The sequence below is a fragment of the Pelodiscus sinensis genome, chromosome 1 (assembly GCF_052426305.1).
Source record: "Pelodiscus sinensis isolate ZL-2025 chromosome 1, ASM5242630v1, whole genome shotgun sequence".
Taxonomy (NCBI): domain Eukaryota; kingdom Metazoa; phylum Chordata; order Testudines; family Trionychidae; genus Pelodiscus; species Pelodiscus sinensis.
In genome coordinates, this window is record NC_143052.1 from 56,684,031 (window position 1) to 56,703,439 (window position 19,409).

Sequence of the window (19,409 nt, forward strand, 5' to 3'; positions counted from 1 at the left end):
ATAGTCAGACTAGTTACTGTGTGCACATACAGCAATTCTCCATTGAAATCAAGGCGCTAACGAAAAAATAAAGAAAAAACAATTAAAATATTTAAAGACAGTAGCCTAACAAGAAATTCCCTTTCTTTTTAATGACAGTGGTGGTGTAGAGGAGTCTAGGGGTGGAAACAATGTTTAGTTTAGTATAGGGATGAGTTCAAGCTGCAAAATTGGGATCTGGATCCAAACTTTGAATATTGTCCACCCCTGAAATCTTGACCAAGGCTCAGATTGTGAGCTCTGGTCAGATCTGATGCAGATGCAGCTGATTTGCGTTGTACCCCAGGGTAATCTGTTAGTAAAACCAGCCTAGCGAAAGAGCACATGCATGTAAGGGTAGTTCTGTGTTGGCATAGAATTGGCTGCCACTAGCATAACAGGGAAGAGGAGGCATGACTGGAGAAAAGGGGTCATAGGTGGTCTGTTTCTTTGCCACCTGGAGACTGGGCTGTTTTTTGACCCTTTGAAGCAATTGCAAATCAGCATAAATTAGAGCAGCACAAATATCAGGTAAGTGCAAAGAAGGGCTCAGCCACTTCTTCTCTAATCTGCTCAGTGTGTGTTAGCCGTATTCATTGCAGCTTGAAGATTTTTTTTTTAGTTACAGCTCTCATGATTTTATCATACATCTTGTGATATTTGGTGTTTTCTTGGCTCCTAGACTCATGTGATTACACAAGCATCTCAGGGCCCATCTGAAAAAAATTGACTGCAACATGAGAGCACCCAAAACGCTCAAAAAAACCCTCACCTCCACACCAGATAAACAAAGAGGACAAATAAAAGGAATCCCACATTTATTGCTTTTAAGCCAGTCATGATTTTTTATCCTTTTGAAGTTGGTAATATTGCAGAACTAACATCTTCATACCCTAGTTCTTATGCTTTAGTGTAATTGTCATTTATTATCAAACGACTCATTTCTACTGGAAAGACAGTTTTGCTTCCTGCTTTAATTTTGTACCCAGGAACTCCTTAGTGTGTGTTTAGTCCATGCTAAATATTTCTATCCTGTTTTCATCCTTGCTTTTATCTCTGAATCTCAGAAAGAGCTTGAATTTTTGCATCTGCTTAAGTCATCTGGATTTCCCTTGACAGATGGTTCACTGCAGTATGTGTGTGTTTTCCTTCCTGGGTTGCAGTTTACAAAAGTACACAGCATAGCCTAGTTTCTACAGTACCCAGGGAAATCTGTATTACTTAAAAGTAAATGTTGTAACTGAACCTTCATATCCTTTCGTTGTTAAAAATGCTCTTTGAGGCCAGGCAGGGCTTTTTCAATATCAACCAATGTATTCTTGTGCACAGGAGATCCCGAATCTTGAGCTGCCTGATCTCAGTGGACAGGATTCAAGCTCGAAATGCTGTGTCAAAACAAGTGGTGAGCAGGGAGATTGGGCTCAGTGTTCACTAAAGCTCCTTACTGAGCAGTGTTTGGAGTGGCATTAACACCCATCTCAGAGAGGACTAGGCACTCCAGCTAAAGTTGAAAATGTCTCAGTGGTGAATGGTAAGGATGGCTTACGGAGTTAAAAGGAAAGGAGCGTATTGAGGTCTGGGATGAACACTGCCTGCACAGAGATGCCTGAGGGAACCTGTAGGCAAAAATAGAACAGTTAGAGGCAAAAACAAAGCAATCCAGGCACACAGGTTCTGAGAGAAATCTCAGAGGGTTTCCTGTTTAGTTCAGCTGCGTATAGTATATGTGTATACATCTGTCAAATGGTAACATGGCAACAAAGCACGCAGATATTCAAGTGTCTTACAGAGGTGTGTGAGCATTTTTATTCACATATTGCAAGTGGGGTAACAGACAGAAGGGCTTATGACTACTGTTTTCTTAAGTAGACTCAGATTTTGGGTGCCTAACTTGAGCCCAATGTCATTTTAGTGGGAATCCCTAGGTAGTTTAGAGCCACTCATAGTTCTCATAGCTCTTGTGTCTACAACACAGTTTCCATTTCATTTATCAAAGCAGCTCATCATATGTACAATTGTGTGGGTCAGAACGACATCAGGACATTAAAACCAACAAGCAAAAAAACACCAGAAAACTAGGTGTTGGTGTTTTGGTCCCATCAGGAAGGAATATGATCTTAATCTAAGTCTAAAGACATGGTGGTTGACGTAGTAATGTCTAAGATTAATTAGCTAGTATTTATTCGTTTTCATTGAATGCAAAACCAAAATTGCCTTGAGAATCGCAGGTTTCAAAATCAATGTTTCATTATGCCACCAAAATATAAAGCAACAAAGCTGCTAAAAACCATGAAGTGAATGCAGCAGCCTTTGAAGGGACAGTGAAATAATTTCATTAGAAAGGATAATAGAAATAATAGATAGTTTACTACCACAGCTCCATGCAGAGATACATTACACCAGTGGTCTCCAACCTTTTTAACCACAAGATCACTTTTTCAATTTAAGTGCAATGTAAGATCTACCTCAAACCTAAATACCCTTGCCCCACTTCCATCCTGCCCCTTCTCTGAGGCCCTGCCCCTGCTCCATCCCTTCTCTGAGGACTCACCCTGCCCACTCCATCCCCCTTCCTCCCCAAACCTCATTCACTTTCACCAGGCTGGGATAGGGGCTTGGGGTGCAGGCTCTGGTCTTGGGCCAAGGAGTTCAGAGTGTGGTAAGGGCTCCGAGCTTATCCCAAGGAGGGGAATTGGGGTCTAACAGGGAGTTCAGAGTGCAGGCTCTAGGAAGTCCAGGGCTTTTTAAAAGAGTGAGTCAGCGACTAGGGAGCTTGTGACCTGAAACTGCTAACGGGGAGTTTGGAGAGGGAGTTGGGAAGGAGGTGAGATACACTCACCATTCTTTAAAATCTTTTCATTACACTCCTGCCCTTCAAGGAGGCAATTAATAACTGAGGATTCTCTCAGAAGGAAGGCAGGTATGGATGGTGATAGGTCTGCTGTTATTACCTGCATGGCATGTGCCATGTTTGTCTTCCTCCCGGAAGAAAGAAAGGATTTCATCTGCACTAAGTGCAAGCTGGTCACCATTTTGGAAGAAAAAATTAGAGTACTTGAGGCCCAAGTATTGATCCTAAGTTCTATCAGGGTATGTCTACACTTGCTCCCTACCTTAAGATAAGGATGCAAATGTAGTGTACCGAAATTGCTAATGAAGTGTGGGATTTAAACATCCCGCTCTTAAATAGCATAATCGCATCTGGCCGCCATTTTGAAATCTAATTATTGTGAAATAAAATGCCCTGTGTAGCAGCATTATTTTGAGAGAAAACCCTTCTCTTGAAATAACGCTGCTACACGGGGCATTTTATTTCGCAGTAATGTGATTTCAAATAGGCGGCCAGACACGATTATGCTATTTAAGCATGGGATATTTATCATTAGCAATTTTGGTACACTACATTTGCATCCTTAACTCGAGATAAGGAGCAAGTGTAGACGTACCTTCAGAGAGGAAAGTCTATGCATTAAGTTTAGAGGTGGAAGCAACAGGGGTAATGTTGTAGTTAGTGTCTGCTATAGACCACCGGATCAGGTGGATGAGGTAGACAAGGTTTTCTTTGGACAACTGAGAGAAGATTGCAGATCGCAGGCCCTGGTTCTCATGGGCAACTTTAATCACCCTGACATCTGTTGAGAGACCAATACAGCAGTACACAGACAATCCAGGAAGGTTTTGGAGAATATTGGGGATAACGTCTTAGTACAAGCGCTGAAGGAACCGACCAGGGGCCGTGTGCAGCTTGAACTGCTGCTCACAAATAGGGAGGAACTAGTAGGGGAAGTAGAGGTAGGTGACAACCTCAGAAGCTGTGATCATGAGATGGTAGATTTCAGGATCCTGACCAAAGGAAGAAAAGAGTAGTAAAATACACACCCTGGACTTCAGACAAGTAGACTTTGACTCCCTCAGAACTGATGGGCAAGATTCCCTGGGATACTTACATGAAGGGGAAAGGAGTCCAGGAGAGCTGGCAGTATTTTAAAGAAGCCTTATTAAAGGCACAGGAAGAAATCATCCCGATGCGCAGCAAGAAAAGCAAATATGGTAGGCGACCAAATTGGCTTACTGGGGACATCCTTGGTGAGCTTAAACACAAAGGAACCTTACAAGAAATGGAAACGTGGACACATGACTAGGGAGAAATATAAATATATTGCTTGAGAATACAGGGGAGTTATCAGGAAGCCGAAAGCGCAATTGGAATTGCAGCTGGAAAGGGGTTTTGAAGGATAACAAGAGATTTCTACAGGCATGTTAGCAATAAGAAGGTGGTCAGAGAAGGTGTGGGGCCCTTACTGGATGAGGAAGGTATCCTAGTGAGATGATGTGGGAAAAGCTGAAATACTCAATGCTTTCTTTGCCTCTGTCTTCACGGACAAGGTCAGCTCCCAGACAAATGCACGAGGCAACGCAGTATGGGATGGAGGTGGACAGCCCTTGGTGGGGAAAACAAGTTAGGAACTATTTAGAAAAGCCAAATATCCACAAATCCATGGGCCCGGATTTAATGCATCCGAGGGTACTGAGGGAGTTGGCAAATGTCACTGCAGAGCCTTTAGCCATTATCTTTGAAAACTCATGGAGATCGGGAGAGATCTTGGATGATTGGAAAAAGGCAAATGTGGTGCCCATCTTTAAAAAAGGGAAGAAGAACAATCCAGGAAACTACAAACCAGTCAGCCTGAACGCAGTCCCTGGAAAAATCATGTTGGGAATTCTCAAGGAATCCATTTTGAAGCACTTTGAAGAGGGGAAAGTGATCAGGAATAGTCAACATGGATTCACAAAGGGCAAATCATGCTTGACCAATCTGATTAGCTTCTATGATGAGGTAACTGGCTCTGCAGATATGGGAAAGTCAGTGGATGTGATATACCTTGACTTTAGCAAAGCTTTTGATGCGGTGTCCCAAATTATTCTTGCCAGCAAGTTAAGGGAACATGGATTGGATAAATTGACTGTAAAATGGATAGAAAGTTGGCTAGAATGTCAGGCCCAACGGGTAATCAATGGCTCGATGTCAGGTTGGCAATCGGTTTCTAGTGGAGTGCCCTAAGGATCGGTTCTAGGACCAGTTTTGTTCAACATCTTTATTAATGACCTGGATGAGGGGATGGATTGCACCCTCAGCAAGTTTGCAGCTGACCCTAAGCTAGGGGGAGAGGTAGATACACTGGGTGACCTGGACAGACTAGAGGATTGGGCCAAAAGAAATCTGATGAGGTTCAGTAAGGACAAGTGTAGAGTTCTGCACTTGGGACGGAAGAATCCCAAGCATTGTTACAGGCTGGGGATTGCATGGCTAAGTAGCAGTTCTGCAGAAAAGGACCTGGGGGTTACAGTGGATGAGAAGCTGGATATGAGTCAACAGTGTGCCCTTGTAGCCAAGAAGGCTAATGGCATATTAGGGTGAATTAGGAGGAGCATTGCCAGCAGATCTAGAGTAGTGATTATTCCCCTTTATTCAGCACTGGTGAGGTCATATTTGGAGTATTGTATCCAGTTCTGGGCCCCCCACTATAGAAAGAATGTGGATGCATTGGAGAGGGTCCAGTGGAGGGTGACCAAAATGATTAGGGGGCTGGAGCGCATGACCTATGAGGAGAGACTGAGGGATTTGGGTTTGTTTAGTCTGCAGAAGAGAAGAGTGAGGGGGGATTTGATAGCAGCCTCCAACTTCCTGAAGCGGGGATGCAAAGAGGATGGAGAAAGGCTGTTCACAGTAGTGACAGATGGCAGAACAAGGAGCAATGGTCTCAAGTTACAGTGGGAGAGGTCTAGGTTGTATATTAGGAAAAATGATTTCACTAGGAGGGTGGTGAAGCACTGGAGTGGGTTCCCTATGGAGGTGGTGGACTCTCCATCCCTAGAGGTTTTTAAGTCTTGGCTTGGCAAAGCCCTGGCTGGGTTGATTTAGTTGGGATTGGTCCTGCCTTGGTCAGGGGGCTGGACTTGATGATCTCCTGAGGTCTCTTCCAGCTCTATGATTCTAAGGTGTTTAGGTGCAGGAGAACTCGTGTCTGGGGCTTGAGGGAGTTCAGGACTGGAACAAGGATTGAGGATGCATGCTCTGGCTGGACACCGCTTAATTGAGACAACTTGGCCCTGCACAACTCCTGAAAGCAGCTGGCGTGTACAGCAATGGCTCCATGGTGCCATGAGCTGCCCATCTGCAGGCACTGACTTCACAGCTTTTACTGGGTATGGTTCTGTTATTGATCAATGGGAGCTGCAGGAGTGGTGTCTGCAAACAAGGACAGCATGTGAAGACCCCCTGCCCTGCCTTTCTCAGGGACTGCAGGGACATGCCAGGCACTTCCAGGAGTAGGAGTTACCACAGGAATAATTACTCCAGCCACGACAGGTTAGACATTTTAGAACTCACTACTCAAAGAATTAAATTTAAGCATGAGAGAAATAGAAATTGATGAAATGCGCAGACCGGTCAAAAACCAAAAATAACCCACTTTGCAAGCAGTAAAAGTAGTAACAACAACTCATGTTTCTGTTGAGTCAGGAGATGAGTGAAGGACAATTGGTGTTTGAGAATGTGTGAGTGACAGAAATTTGCATCACCAAGCTCCCTCCATCCTCTTCTCTCTGTGTGGAGTCAGGGTACTGTAGTGGGGGTAGGAGGGACACCCTGACATCAGCACTTCCCCTTGTCCCTCCCACACCCTGCACAGCAAGCAGGAGGCTACCAGCGGGCAGCTCTGAGGCAGAGGGCAGGAGCAGCACGACAGCGGGTAGAGGGGCAACTGATGTGCCAGTGCTTGATAGCTTCCTGACCAAACCAATCAGGATCACCAGTCAGAGGCACCAAGATTTACTGGTAGATCCCGATCTACTGGCTGGTGACCACTGCATTACACTCTCTGAAATAACAGGGGCATATAGTTAAAGTAAAAATACAAAGTCTTTCATTTCCATTGACTGTTTGGTTTAAATACCTTTCAGTTATAAGATTCATTCATATAAAAAAGTCCTCATCCAGCAAAAGCCCTACGTAGTTGCTTAACTTTAAACACATGGGCAGTCATACAGATTTCAATGGGATGTATGTCCCAAGGATGCATGTTTACATCCTTTGCTGGTCCAGTAACTAAATGTTGGCCCATTTCCCAAATGCATGTTAGACATTTTGTTTTGGCTGCTTGATGACTTGTACTTCCACCCTGAAGTGCAGTTCTGAATATAATTCTATATACAACAGCTTCCATAGGAGAGGATGGGAGGGGAGGGGGAAGAGACTAGGATTGTTCAGATTGGGAAAGCAGTGATAGAGGGAGGAGATGATGGAGGTCTATCAAATGGTAAGTGGTATGGAGAAATTGAATAAGGAAGGGTTTATCTAATGCACAAACTGGGGTCACCCAATGAAATTAATAGGCAACGGGTTTCCCAAACAGAGTTCAAAACCGGACACCTGGCAACCCTACTGATGAACCGGGACAGCTCAGCTCCCTCTCTGGGAGGGGTCAGCCTGACTCAGACAAGGAAAGTAGGGTTAGTTTGAGTTTTAAAAGCTTTTGAGTTGGGAGCTGAGAGAAGGAGAACAGCTTAGGGAATCTCTGCCTTCCCCAGACCCTATTTTCCTGCACCCAATAAAGTCCCAATAGTGTTGTTTTGGGTGTCATTCTTTTGCTGCAGTTGTGCTGTGTTTGTTTCTTAAGAGGTAACTTGATCGCAGTCTCTAAGGCATAGATTCTTAAAGTATGTAAAGACCTAAAATCCATGGATTAAATGTTAGATACCTAAAGACTTTTGAAGCTCTGAGTATAAGCACCTACACAGGGAGGCTTTCTGGTAGGAGCTCTTTAATTGAGCAGACAAAGGCATAAGAACCCCTAATGGCTGAAGCGAGACAAATTCCAATTGGACAAAGGGCACATTGAGGTAATTAACCATTGTAACAATTTACCAAATGATGTGGTGGAGTCTCCATCATTTGCCGTCTTTTAAGTCAAGAGTGGATGTCTTTCTAAAAGATATGCACTAGCCCAACTAGATGTTGTGGGCATGATGCTGAAATTATTGGGTGATGTTCTTTGGTCTGCATTATGCAGAGGCTAGACCGTTAATGGTCCTTTTTGGACTGGACATCTATTGATCTATGGAGGAGTAGCAGTCTCAGTAATAACTTCCATTGCATTCTGCTTAATTTTTTTCAAATTTCCATCTCTTCCATTACTCCCCGTTTCCCTTCATTTTCATGAGCCTGAAGCTCAGTGTTGTATTCTTCCTATAAATGCCCAGAAAAGCCCACCCATTTCCTACCATCCTCTGCACCTAGTGAGACTCTCTGCAGAGCTGCCTGCCTTGTTTCCATAGAAACAAAAAGCACAGCAACATAGCCTGTTTCCTAGTGGTGCCAATCAAAGATGAAAGCATGTGAGGAGAAGCTCTTCCAGGCAGGCTGAAGAGGCATTAGAGGACCCACATAAATTCAGGTGATGGCCTCGTAGCCTGTGTGGGAGTAAGTGTGAAAACTACCAAGTGACCCATTTCCAGCTCAGAGCTTGGCATGCACACTGAACTGTACGAGCAGCCCATCAGGAATCCTCACATTCAGAGTGAACAATATAGCAGCGGTTTAGTGATGAGTATAGTGCCATAAAATATTACAATACTGGTTACTGTTGCAATCAGCACTACAAAGGGAACTGACATACACAAAAGGGGTGGTGAAATAAAACCCTAGTTTTGCATCTAGGGGCATGGTGGCTTAGAATTTGTATGTGTGTTTCTTGATATTTTGTGTTTAGTTTACATTTTCATTAGTATGATTACTGTCTCAGCGACCACTCAGGGGACTAATGTAATAGGAAATATGGGGCAAACTTCTGCTTTCAGCTACACTAGTGAAAATCCAGAATAATACTAGTAGCATAAATTGTGTTCTGAGGCTTGTTGAAAATGACAGAAGAATTTCCTTACTGGTCTTCAAGTGTAGTTTAGTTCTGGACAGGGTAATACCACAAAATTAATGCTCGTGTTTAATCTCATCGGCTATGTCTACACTACAAAGTTAGTTCGAACTAACTTTCATAGGCGCTACACTAGCGCTCTGTTAGTTCGAACTTAATTCGAACTAACGGAGCGCTTAGTTTGAACTAGGTAATCCTCATTCCACGAGGATTAAGCCTAATTTGAATTTACTAGTTTGAATTAAGGGCTGTATAGACCCTTAATTCGAACTAGGGGGAGGCTAGCCTTCCCCAGGTTTCCCTGGTGGCCACTCTGGCCAACACCAGGGAAACTCGTCTGCCCCCCTCCCGGCCCCAGACCCCTTAAAGGGTCACAGGCTGGCTACGGTGCCCATGCCAGGTGCAAGCCTGCCAGCACCCAGCCAGCAGACCCTGCACCTGGCACGGATCGAGCCAGCCACCCGATGCTCCCCAGCCCTCCCCCTCTTCCCGGGACCAGGCTGGCGGCTCCCGGGAGCTTGCCTGGGACCGCAAGAGGCGGGCACCCGCCTGGTCTACTGCGGACATCATGGACCTTGTCCACGACCTCCGCACTAGGCACAGGAAAGTGGCCGTCTAGGGCAGGAGAGCTGCCAGCCTGGCCACCCAGGAGCAGGTGTGCATGAAAATCAAGGTGGTCCACTGAGACCCCCGACCCTGAGCTTACAATGGCCGTCCTGGGTCAGACCAAAGGTCCATCTAGCCCAGTAGCCTGTCTGCCGACAGCGGCCAACCCTAGGGACCCTGGAGGGGATGGACCGAAGACAATGACCAAGCCATTTGTCTCGTGCCATCCCTCCCCAGCCTTCCACAAACCTTGGGCAGGGACACCACTCCTACCCCCTGGCTAATAGCACTCCATGGACCCAACCTCCATGACTTGATCTCACTTCTCTTTAAACTCTGTTCGAGTTCTAGCCTTCAGAGCCTCCTGCAGCAAGGAGTTCCACAGGTTGACTCTTTGCTTTGTGAAGAACAACTTTCTGTTACTAGTTTGAAGCCTGCTACCCATTCCTTTCCTTTGGTGTCCTCTAGCCCTTCTATTATGGGAACTAATGAAGAACTTTTCTGTATGCACCCTCTCCACCCCACTTCTGCTTTTAGAGACCTCTATCCTGTCCCCCCTCCGTCTCCTATTTTCTAAGCTGAAAAGTCCCAGTCTCTTTAGCCTCTCTTCAAATGGGACCTGTTCCCAACTCCTGATCATTGTAGTTGCCCTCCCCTCTCCCACCCTCTCTTACCTTTCCCTATCCCCTTTTCTTGATGTACAAAATAAAGGACAACTGTGTTCAAAAATGGAGTCTGTCTTTATTGAACAAAACTGGGGGAGACTGGGAAAAGGAGGTGGGAAAGGGGAAGTGGAAGGAGGTGAGGGAGGACTGGGGTATGAGCCCCCAATGGGGAGGACTGGGGTGGCTCTGTGGGCTTCTGGGTGTGGAAGCTCTCCTGCAGCCCTCCAATTGCCCCCTCTCCCCAGATGGCAGCCTGCGGCAAGTGCAGCCGGGCTGATGGCCGAGTGCTGTGATGTGTCCAGTGTGGGTACTCCGGGCACTCCAAGCCAGGACTGGTTTGCAAGCAGGGCACCCCTAAGAACTGTCTGTCCGGGGTGGGGGTCGGGACCCTTTAAGCTCAGCCCTCGGCTAGCCTGAGACAGCATCTCCATGCTCTAAGTCCTCCTCTGATGCCCTGCCGGCACTGCTTCCGGCCATCCTTAAGCCAGGTTCAGGGTCCACTTAATGTGGACATGCTAGTTCGAATTAGCAAAACGCTAATTCGAACTAGTTTTTAGTTCTAGACGCGTTAGTTTGAATTAGCTTAGTTCGAATTAACTAATTCGAACTAAGTTAGTTTGAATTAGCGCTGTAGTGTAGACGTACCCATCAAGAATGGCCAACTAGATTTAAAAAGCCCATTTAAAAACACAAACACCAAACTCTAAGGAATTACTTTGCTGAGACATCCAAATTAATGGCAGAGCATCAGTGCACAGCCCGACAGTAATTTCAACTACTCCACTCATTACCAAATCAATAAAGTAACTCATCTTTGAGATTCTCATGTGTATATATTTATTTACTAAAACTTAACATCAACCCAGATTAATGCCTCATTGTGGAAAATCACATAATGCAGCAGTTAGTTATGCTTGTGCATCCATAGTCCTAAAATGTCTTTAATTGTATGTGAATGTGATGGGTTCTTGGATACTGCTAATACTATGCCAAGGTAAGATATTAAGATGTGTCGTGTTAATAAGTAGGTCCCAACAACACTGCAGTGGCATCTATACAAATAATAGTTAGGAAAGTAGTATCTTGTATGTACTTTGGATACCATGTCTCAGAACTGTCATACCTCCCATGTAATGTACATATGTCTGGGCTTCATTGAAAGAGTACTCAATCACAGTACATACTACTAAAGCAATGTAATTTTCATCCTTTCAAAGCATCTCACCACTAGCATACAAAGAAAGCTATCAAATGAAGCCTTTTCAAGGAGAGTTTTCGTGCAACTATTTTTGAATTCCTGAAATGAGTTCTTTTTAGCTTGATTTATGTAAACCACATCACCTAATGGTTTAATCAACAGGTCACCTACAAACTGCAGTGTGAATTCAATTGATATACTGCTGTATTGCTTTATGAAATGATTTATTACATGCCTAGACATAATTATGAAATACCAAGAGATTCAAGACTACACCTGATATACTGAAATTCTCAGCAGAATATTGTTTTACAGGTTAATAGAAAAAAAATTCTGAGTGGCATTTACTTTATCAGCACAGTTGTAATACTTATAAAAAGGGCATCAGATGACAGTGTTTTCTTTTCTTTTTCAAACAGGTAAATGGTTTAACTATGGCATTATCTCTTTGGTTTTAATCCTGGATCTAAATATGTGGAAGAATCAAATATTTTACAAACCTCATGAATATGGTCAATATATTGGTCCTGGCCAGAAGATCTACACAGTGGAGGACTCAGAAAGCTTAAAGGATCTTAACAGAACCAAGTTATCCTGGGACTGGAGATCAAATAACACAAACCCTCTGACTAACAGAACTTATGCTGAGGGAGACATGTTCTTGCATAGCAGGTATATAGGGGCTAGTCTTGATGTCAAATGCCTGGCCTTTATTCCCAGTTTGCTGGCTTTTGCTTTGTTTGGGTTCTTCATCTGGTTCTTCGGGAGATTTCAGAAAACTGAGCAAGGCATGGAGAATCTGGACAAATCCTACACAAGAATGAAAAGGAAGTCTCCATCAGACATAGGAATGACACGAGAAAATACACAGGTTTTAGTAGAGAAACCCTTAAGTTTTCAAGATCCACATTTAGTCTCCATCAAATCAGACTTAAGTGAAATTGTCTTTAAATCTTCCCTTCTAACTTCTGAAAACTTGAGCTTACAGTTGAATGAACAAGACAGCCCATTACAACCAATGTCAGAGTCTTCTGCCCCAAAGAGTGATCCCATGACCTAGAGCCAATTACCCTGAAAAGAAAGATTTAAATAGCCAATTATTGTGAGGGTTCAGTTTTTGTAAGTTAAGGTTTACATAGCATTTAGAACAAAATCTAACCTGTACCACAAAGGTGCTCAACATGCTTTTTCTAGGAATTTTGTTTTCTATTTGTATTATATGTGCCTACTGTATAGCTGACATTCCTTTCTAGATGGCTTCTCAGAATTGCACAAACTATTTATTAATAAATTGACATTACTGTACAATTCTGTATTAGATATTTGCAGGTATAAAATTCTAACCGTGGTTGTGCCTTGAAACATTAAACTGATTTTTAACTCAAAACCTAACGATACAGAGAACAGTTCTTCTAACCTATCTTGCAAGGAATTTTTGTATACAACTATCGTTAAGAAATCAAATGACATTCTAACTAGATGTAGATATCGCTGATGAAAGGTTTCCGATAACATGTCACACGAAAGGTTGACTTTGTTATTCACTCAGCTGTAGTGTCCATGACTTTGATAACTGGACCGCAGAGAAGCGTTTTGATTACCTTTTAATTTTTTGTTGGCTGGCTGCCAAACACCTTCATAATACAGTAACAACAGAGTGATAATGCAGCATGGGTCACTAATTATGAAAATAGGACTTTCTCAATCAGTAATTGGAATGAGATGATAAGGCCAATTATGTTTTTCATAATTAAAGATAAACTGCTACTTGATTAAAAATCCTGCCCTTCACCTTTTAGAAACAAAGGTTAAAATGCATAGTTGGAGCAATAGTCGCATATCCAGATACCCAGTTATCAGCACAAACCTGTGCGGTGCCAAAGAATCAGTGTAGGGATTACAGGAAAGTGCAGAGAGCCCATAGCCTTCAGTGTTTGTACAGCTTTGTGTAACTGGTTTGGGATACATTGTATTGAAAAATGTACAACACAACTGGCAACTCTAACTTCTTCAAAGGCTGCAGCAATGATGTAGGGGGTCTTGGAGTGAATGCATGGAACAGATTAGTAAGTGAATTGTCCTGAATTTTTCCCCTCCTTTCAAGAATAAAACACTGTCCTTTAATAAATAATGGAACCCAGCAGCAAAAACATGGAGGAATTATTTTTGCAGCCTTTTTAAAGGCTACTTGGAATCTGAATTCCTCTGCTGTCTGTTCAATTATATACACTGAAAACATAGCAAATCCAAAATACTGGAAAAGCTGAATTGCCTCTAATTTAGTTTCATAAATTGTTGTTACAAGTTACTAAAGAAGTCATTTTAAAGTCTGAATTATTTCCCTGTCACTTACAGTAACATCAGTATTTTGTCTTCATGTTTTTTTTTAATCTCGCTTGTTTTGATCTATCTGCTTTTAAGTTTTCAGCATGGTGAATTTAGCATGCATAATAGAACGATGCATTTATTATCTGTCACTTGAGAGCCAATTTAATAAACATCATTCAACAATTATTTATCATGTGGCAGGAACCTATCCTCTTTGGTTTTTTGTTTTTGTTTTGTTTTAACATTTTGCCCATACTTTGTCCTATTTAGAATCATAAATATTTCTGACATTAAAAAATAGACATCAGAATCATTGTAATATCAAAACCAACCATTTTTGCCTATGGAACAGTTAATATTTTATCAAGAGAAAGTTTCCTTCTAATGAGGCTGAATTTTAATCCACCAGAAATTGTAGCTATAAAAAATATATTAGCATTTGGTTGGTTCAGTCTGTAAACTTGTTCAGTATATTTATACCCTGTATATTCAAAGACAAGCTATTAGCTTCTTGTGATAAAATAGTCAGATTCTGCCTTTACTAGTAGGAGTTGATTATGTTTATTTTTTATATTCAAGCAGAATTTGATATGGACAAATAGCCATTTTGTCTAATTCATCTTGCAAACACATGGGTCCTCTATGTGATTTGGAAGACTTACCCCAAAATGTCAACTCCTTCTGTGAATTACTTTGTTTTTCCTGTGCAAAGTTGATGGTGACTAATTCCATTAATATAAGTACAAAATGAAAGACTTACTTGAGCCTTGCTGCTTGCATGATTACATGACTTTAAAGCAACCGTTATTAAGCAACTGATCCACAGCTAAAATAATTCTGTGACCTTACATCAAGTTAATGCTTTTAAGGTCACCACAAGACTGCATACAAGAAAGAGAAAATCAAATAATCCTGAGATTTTCCATGAACGCTCAAATTAAGATTCAAGCAGAGAAATGGTGCCTAAAATGCACTCAAACGGCATTATGGGATTCAGGCACAACCCTTGCTGTCAACTCTGCACTTTAATTAAAGGAAGCAATTGAAAAGCCACTAGCTTTATAGTAACAGTCTCCATATGAATCTGTCAACACAGAAGTCAATATGTTCATTCTTTCAATGTTTTCAAACCCTTTCAGGGTATGTCTACACTACCCTCCTAGTTCGAACTAGGAGGGTAATGTAGGCATACCGCACTTGCAAATGAAGCCCGGGATTTGAATTTCCCGGGCTTCATTTGCATAAGCGGGGAGCCGCCATTTTTAAATCCCCGCTGCTTCAAACCCCGTGCAGCGCGGCTACACGGGGCTCGAACTAGGTAGTTCGGACTAGGTTCCTATTCCGAACTACCGTTACTCCTCGTGAAATGAGGTGTACAGGTAGTTCGGAATAGGCACCCTAGTCCAAACTACCTAGTTCGAGCCCCGTGTAGCCGCGCTGCACGGGGTTCGAAGCAGCGGGGATTTAAAAATGGCGGCTCCCCGCTTATGCAAATGAAGCCTGGGAAATTCAAATCCCGGGCTTCATTTGCAAGTGCGGTATGCCTACATTACCCCGCTAGTTCGAACTAGGAGGGTAGTGTAGACATACCCTTATAGACTTTTGTACATCAAAATGGAAACCTTTTCTAATCTAAGGGCCTGATCCACCACCAATGGCCTGATATGAATGTACTACTGACCATACAAAACAAAATAACGCAGAGGGACTTCAAGCTGTGTCTTCATCAGTGAGTTGGGAAGGTTCAGAAAGGAGAACTTGTGAAAGTGAGCACCCTGCCATCTGTCCCCCACACAATCACAATTTCAAGCCAGAACCATACAGGAGTTGCTGTTCCTTTATAGTTGAATTATGTCTGTGAGAGAATGTATTTGTTTCAATCACTTTTTTATTCAGATACATTGCAAGATATAAGATCTCTAAAAATAGTAGCAAAGGCCATCCAAGGGATAAGGATACAGGATTTATGAGCATACAAATGCTTAAAACATTCTCTGTATCTATAATGATTACATTTGTTGTCATAGGAATGACCTGGAACAACTAGAGGATAAGTGCATCTGTGAAACAGCCCTGCAACCCAGACTCTGCTGATTTGGCTGTAGGTTTTTATTTTTTTAATTATTTATTCAGAAGAAATAGCCCATATCCTCAAGGATACACTTTAATAACCTCTCTATTGTATTGTGTTCTATGATGGGGTGTATCAACCCTGCTCTGGGCCTGAAGGATTTAACCTGTCTCACTGGCTGAGGAAGCCCTGCCTCCACATCCTTGCTGCACATGCTCCAGCTGGAGACCGGTTATAAAGACCTATGGAGTTGCTCAGTCAGGGGGTGACTGCAGCAGGGGAAGAGGGTACCTCAGAAGCTCCAGGGAAGAACTACTAATGGACCAAGCCATAGTGGCTAGTCCACGAGGGACTGTAGATGAAGACCCCAGGCTGGAGCAGAGGGACAGAAAGGACTACCCACAAGAGACTGGTAGAATTGTATGGAGAATTGTAACCCACAGGAGGCTGACATGTTGTGCTGCTCCACTGCTGACAGGGTCCTGGGCTGGGACCCTATGGTGAGGGAGGGCCTGGGTCCCCCTACCCCCTCCTCACCAACCCCAAATGGGGATCTACACCTATTGTTCTGCCGCTGGCTACTAGGCTGTACTACCCTGACCACAGGGGGTGTTATATTGTCTTTTGGCCTCTAGGCCCTACTAACCTGACCACAGGGAGGATTATAGTGATTCCTTTGGCCATTGGGCCACACTATCCTGAAGGAGAGAGGTGTAGAATTGGACTGTGGCCGTTAGGCCACACTACCCCAAGAGACAGGGGAGTACACAGAGTTACATACAGTTCAAGGGTATTCAGGAGGCCCATTGCTGTCCTCACAGGGGTCGGGCAAGACGTCCCTCAACATGCTTCAAGAAACTCCTTCACTCTATCTCATTTCTTCCCCCATTCCTCTGGGCTCTCTTGTGACACTGATTTCATCTCTAGTCCTTCCTAACATTTGGTATTATTAGTTCTAGAATATTCTCCTCTGCTAGTGCCATTATCTGGAACAATTCTTCTAGATTCTCCCACCTGTTAGCTCTCCATCTATGAAATTCTAGCCAAACCTATATCTTTTCTCCATAGTACATGTCTCTTCTTCTCTAATAATTTTTTTAACATTTAAGCGCATTTAATGTTACATTAAACTAAATTTCAGTTCTGTTATTTGCCTCATGGAATGCTTTTGAGTTAAAGTTATCTTTTCATACAAATTTTTTGTTTTCCACTTTCAATCTAGGCACAGTAATTTGGGTTTATTTCTTGACACATTTACATCTCTCACCCCCAAATGAGTTTAGCTTTCATCTTTCCTTCTTTGAATAGCCTCCATGTTACTAGCCACGTGATAGCACATCCAATCTCTATGGTATCATAGAAGATAGAGATCTAAAACCCAACTAGATTATCAAGTAATGCAGGTAGGGCTCCATTAAATGATGCATCAGACACTCAACATACTCTCTAGATTTTTAACTAATGAATCCAATGAATTATTGTACAACAGTCTTAGTAACATGTTAACAGAAGTACAAGTGTAACCCACTTTTTCCTCCCCAGGTTACGTGGGAGCAGGTCACACTCACAGGTGTGCCTGGGTGCCTGATGGTTTTAACATAAAAGGAGATCCTGAGTACCCCAGTGGTGATGTTGTTTAGTTGGGGAAACCCTATACACCTCCTTGCTGCTGTCCCTTACTCATAAAAAACATATAATGGCAGTGCCTCCACCTGGCTGGCCCTGTACACACTTAATGGTGTGCCTTGAGAGCCTCCAGGGATAAAATTATTCCAGCAATAATCTGGATCTAGCTCCAGAACAATTCCAAATCATAAATAGTATACATCTGATAGATTACAGTAGAAAGAACAACCTTTACTTAACAATTTAAGGAAACAGAGTTTAACAGATTAACAGTGAATAACATTAACAAAGTACACAGAAATAATAGGAACGTATCTATCTGGCATTTGTACTGCCCCTGTTTATCACACACCAGAGTATGCACTCCTCAGGACTCTCAGTACCATACTCTTGCTTGCGTGGGCTCGCTTGAAGATTTTGCAGCTGGAGTGGATGATTCTAGTCTCCTTCTATGTGCTGAGTGCAGAGTAGTACTTCTAGCCACAGGTACAGCCAAAGGGCAATCAGAAGCAGCCTGCTTGATTCCAGTCCCAAAGGCTCTGAATCCAAGTCTGTAGCTGCAACATAACAGCTCCTGGACTGGCTAAAACTCCTCCACAGTAGCCTGGCTCCTCTTTTCCAAAAACAAAGGGAAGAGTCCACAGACTGCTGAGAGTCTCTCTCCACACACATGGAGAGACCCAGCACCCAAACAAAAAATCACTTCCTTCCTGGGTTCCTCTAGGGCTCATGGGAATGGTAGTCTCTGGAGCTACATTGCAGTACACAGGATCTTCCCAGAGAATAAGCAGAGGTACCTTTAGTAAGGGGACTACACAAGGAAAGTGTGTATCCCAGAAGTCAAGAAGCTGCATGTGGTTTTGACTGGCTCTTTGGATAGCACTTACAAGGAAAAGTATGAAGTTTTGAACAGACTATAAGACTAATAAAAATTAGAGATGGCTCCTACCTTGTGTAGGTGCATAAAGCTGATTATCTTGCAATTGCTGAGTATAATATGCAGATGAGGAATGAACTATATCAGATGTTAAACTGATACTATGCTTGGACTTGTGTGACGGAAATACTCAGGAAGACATACTGCAGATGCTTTGATTTAAGTTGGATTTATGGGCAAACAACTGCAAACCTTTTATCAATACAGAGATATCCCACTTAACTGCACACACATCAAATGCACAAACAGGTGTAGCGCAATTACTGCACAGCCATTCTTAGGCTAAGCTAAGGAGATGTTCCTTTTATCCATCCTCCTATCGCGAGGCACTTAAACTAGTCAGACTGTAATGCTTAGTTTCAAACTACTAGAAAGGTCCACATGAAGAAAAGCAAGGATGGACAAATTAATAATGTGTTGAATTTGTACCCCACACTTGTGATGGTGTTGAGGGCAGGGGAGTGAGAGAAATCCTTTATTTAAATAGTTCGGAAACAACCAGAAAGTTCTGGATCTTTGGCATTCTCAAAAGAAGGTGTGACCAGCACCGTACTCATATACTCTGAAATATCAGCCCCCCCCCCAAGTTGTTAAAGGAACGCATAAAAGAAACTGTACCAAATAGGGCATTTCAGTACCCTGTCTAAAGGCATAAAGAAATCTCTTTTTCCAGCCTTTAGGAAGATTTTCCACTACAGTAGGAGGGAGTTAGGCTATGCTGATGTAGAGGGTGGTATGAAAGAGAGGGTGTCATGACTTGAGAAGGAGTGAGAGAAAAGGAACACTGACTAAGTAAGGGGCACAGTCTTGAACTTCAACCCTTTGATATTTTGAGGAGGAAGAGTTTAAGTCTAACCTTCTACCTTTCACTCCATGGCAGCCCCTTACTGGAGAGGCCAATGCCCCCAGAAGAGGAAACACCAAAGACCTTTCTTTTTGCCAGCTCTTCCATAGGACAACAGAAATCCTTCTTCCTCCTTTTCACCAGCCCTTCTTGCTTCACATGAAGGAGAGCAGGCCTCCTCTT

The 19,409-nt window shown here is 43.0% G+C and overlaps 1 protein-coding gene and 1 long non-coding RNA gene across 2 annotated transcripts in view; one reads left to right on the forward strand and one right to left on the reverse strand.

Annotated features, from left to right (window-relative positions):
* The window catches only part of TMEM117 (transmembrane protein 117), a 372,323-nt gene extending 358,385 nt beyond the window's left edge, over positions 1–13,938 (forward strand). Inside the window, exon 8 of the mRNA XM_006126495.5 lies at positions 11,840–13,938. Within this exon, the coding sequence (XP_006126557.4) occupies positions 11,840–12,480 (641 nt within the window). The 3' untranslated portion in view covers positions 12,481–13,938. The remainder of the gene's footprint in view (positions 1–11,839) is intronic.
* LOC102444385 (uncharacterized) overlaps positions 12,099–19,409 on the reverse strand; it is a 45,647-nt gene continuing 38,336 nt past the window's right edge. The window contains exon 4 of the long non-coding RNA XR_001368522.4: positions 12,099–12,230. This is a non-coding gene — a long non-coding RNA (uncharacterized LOC102444385). The remainder of the gene's footprint in view (positions 12,231–19,409) is intronic.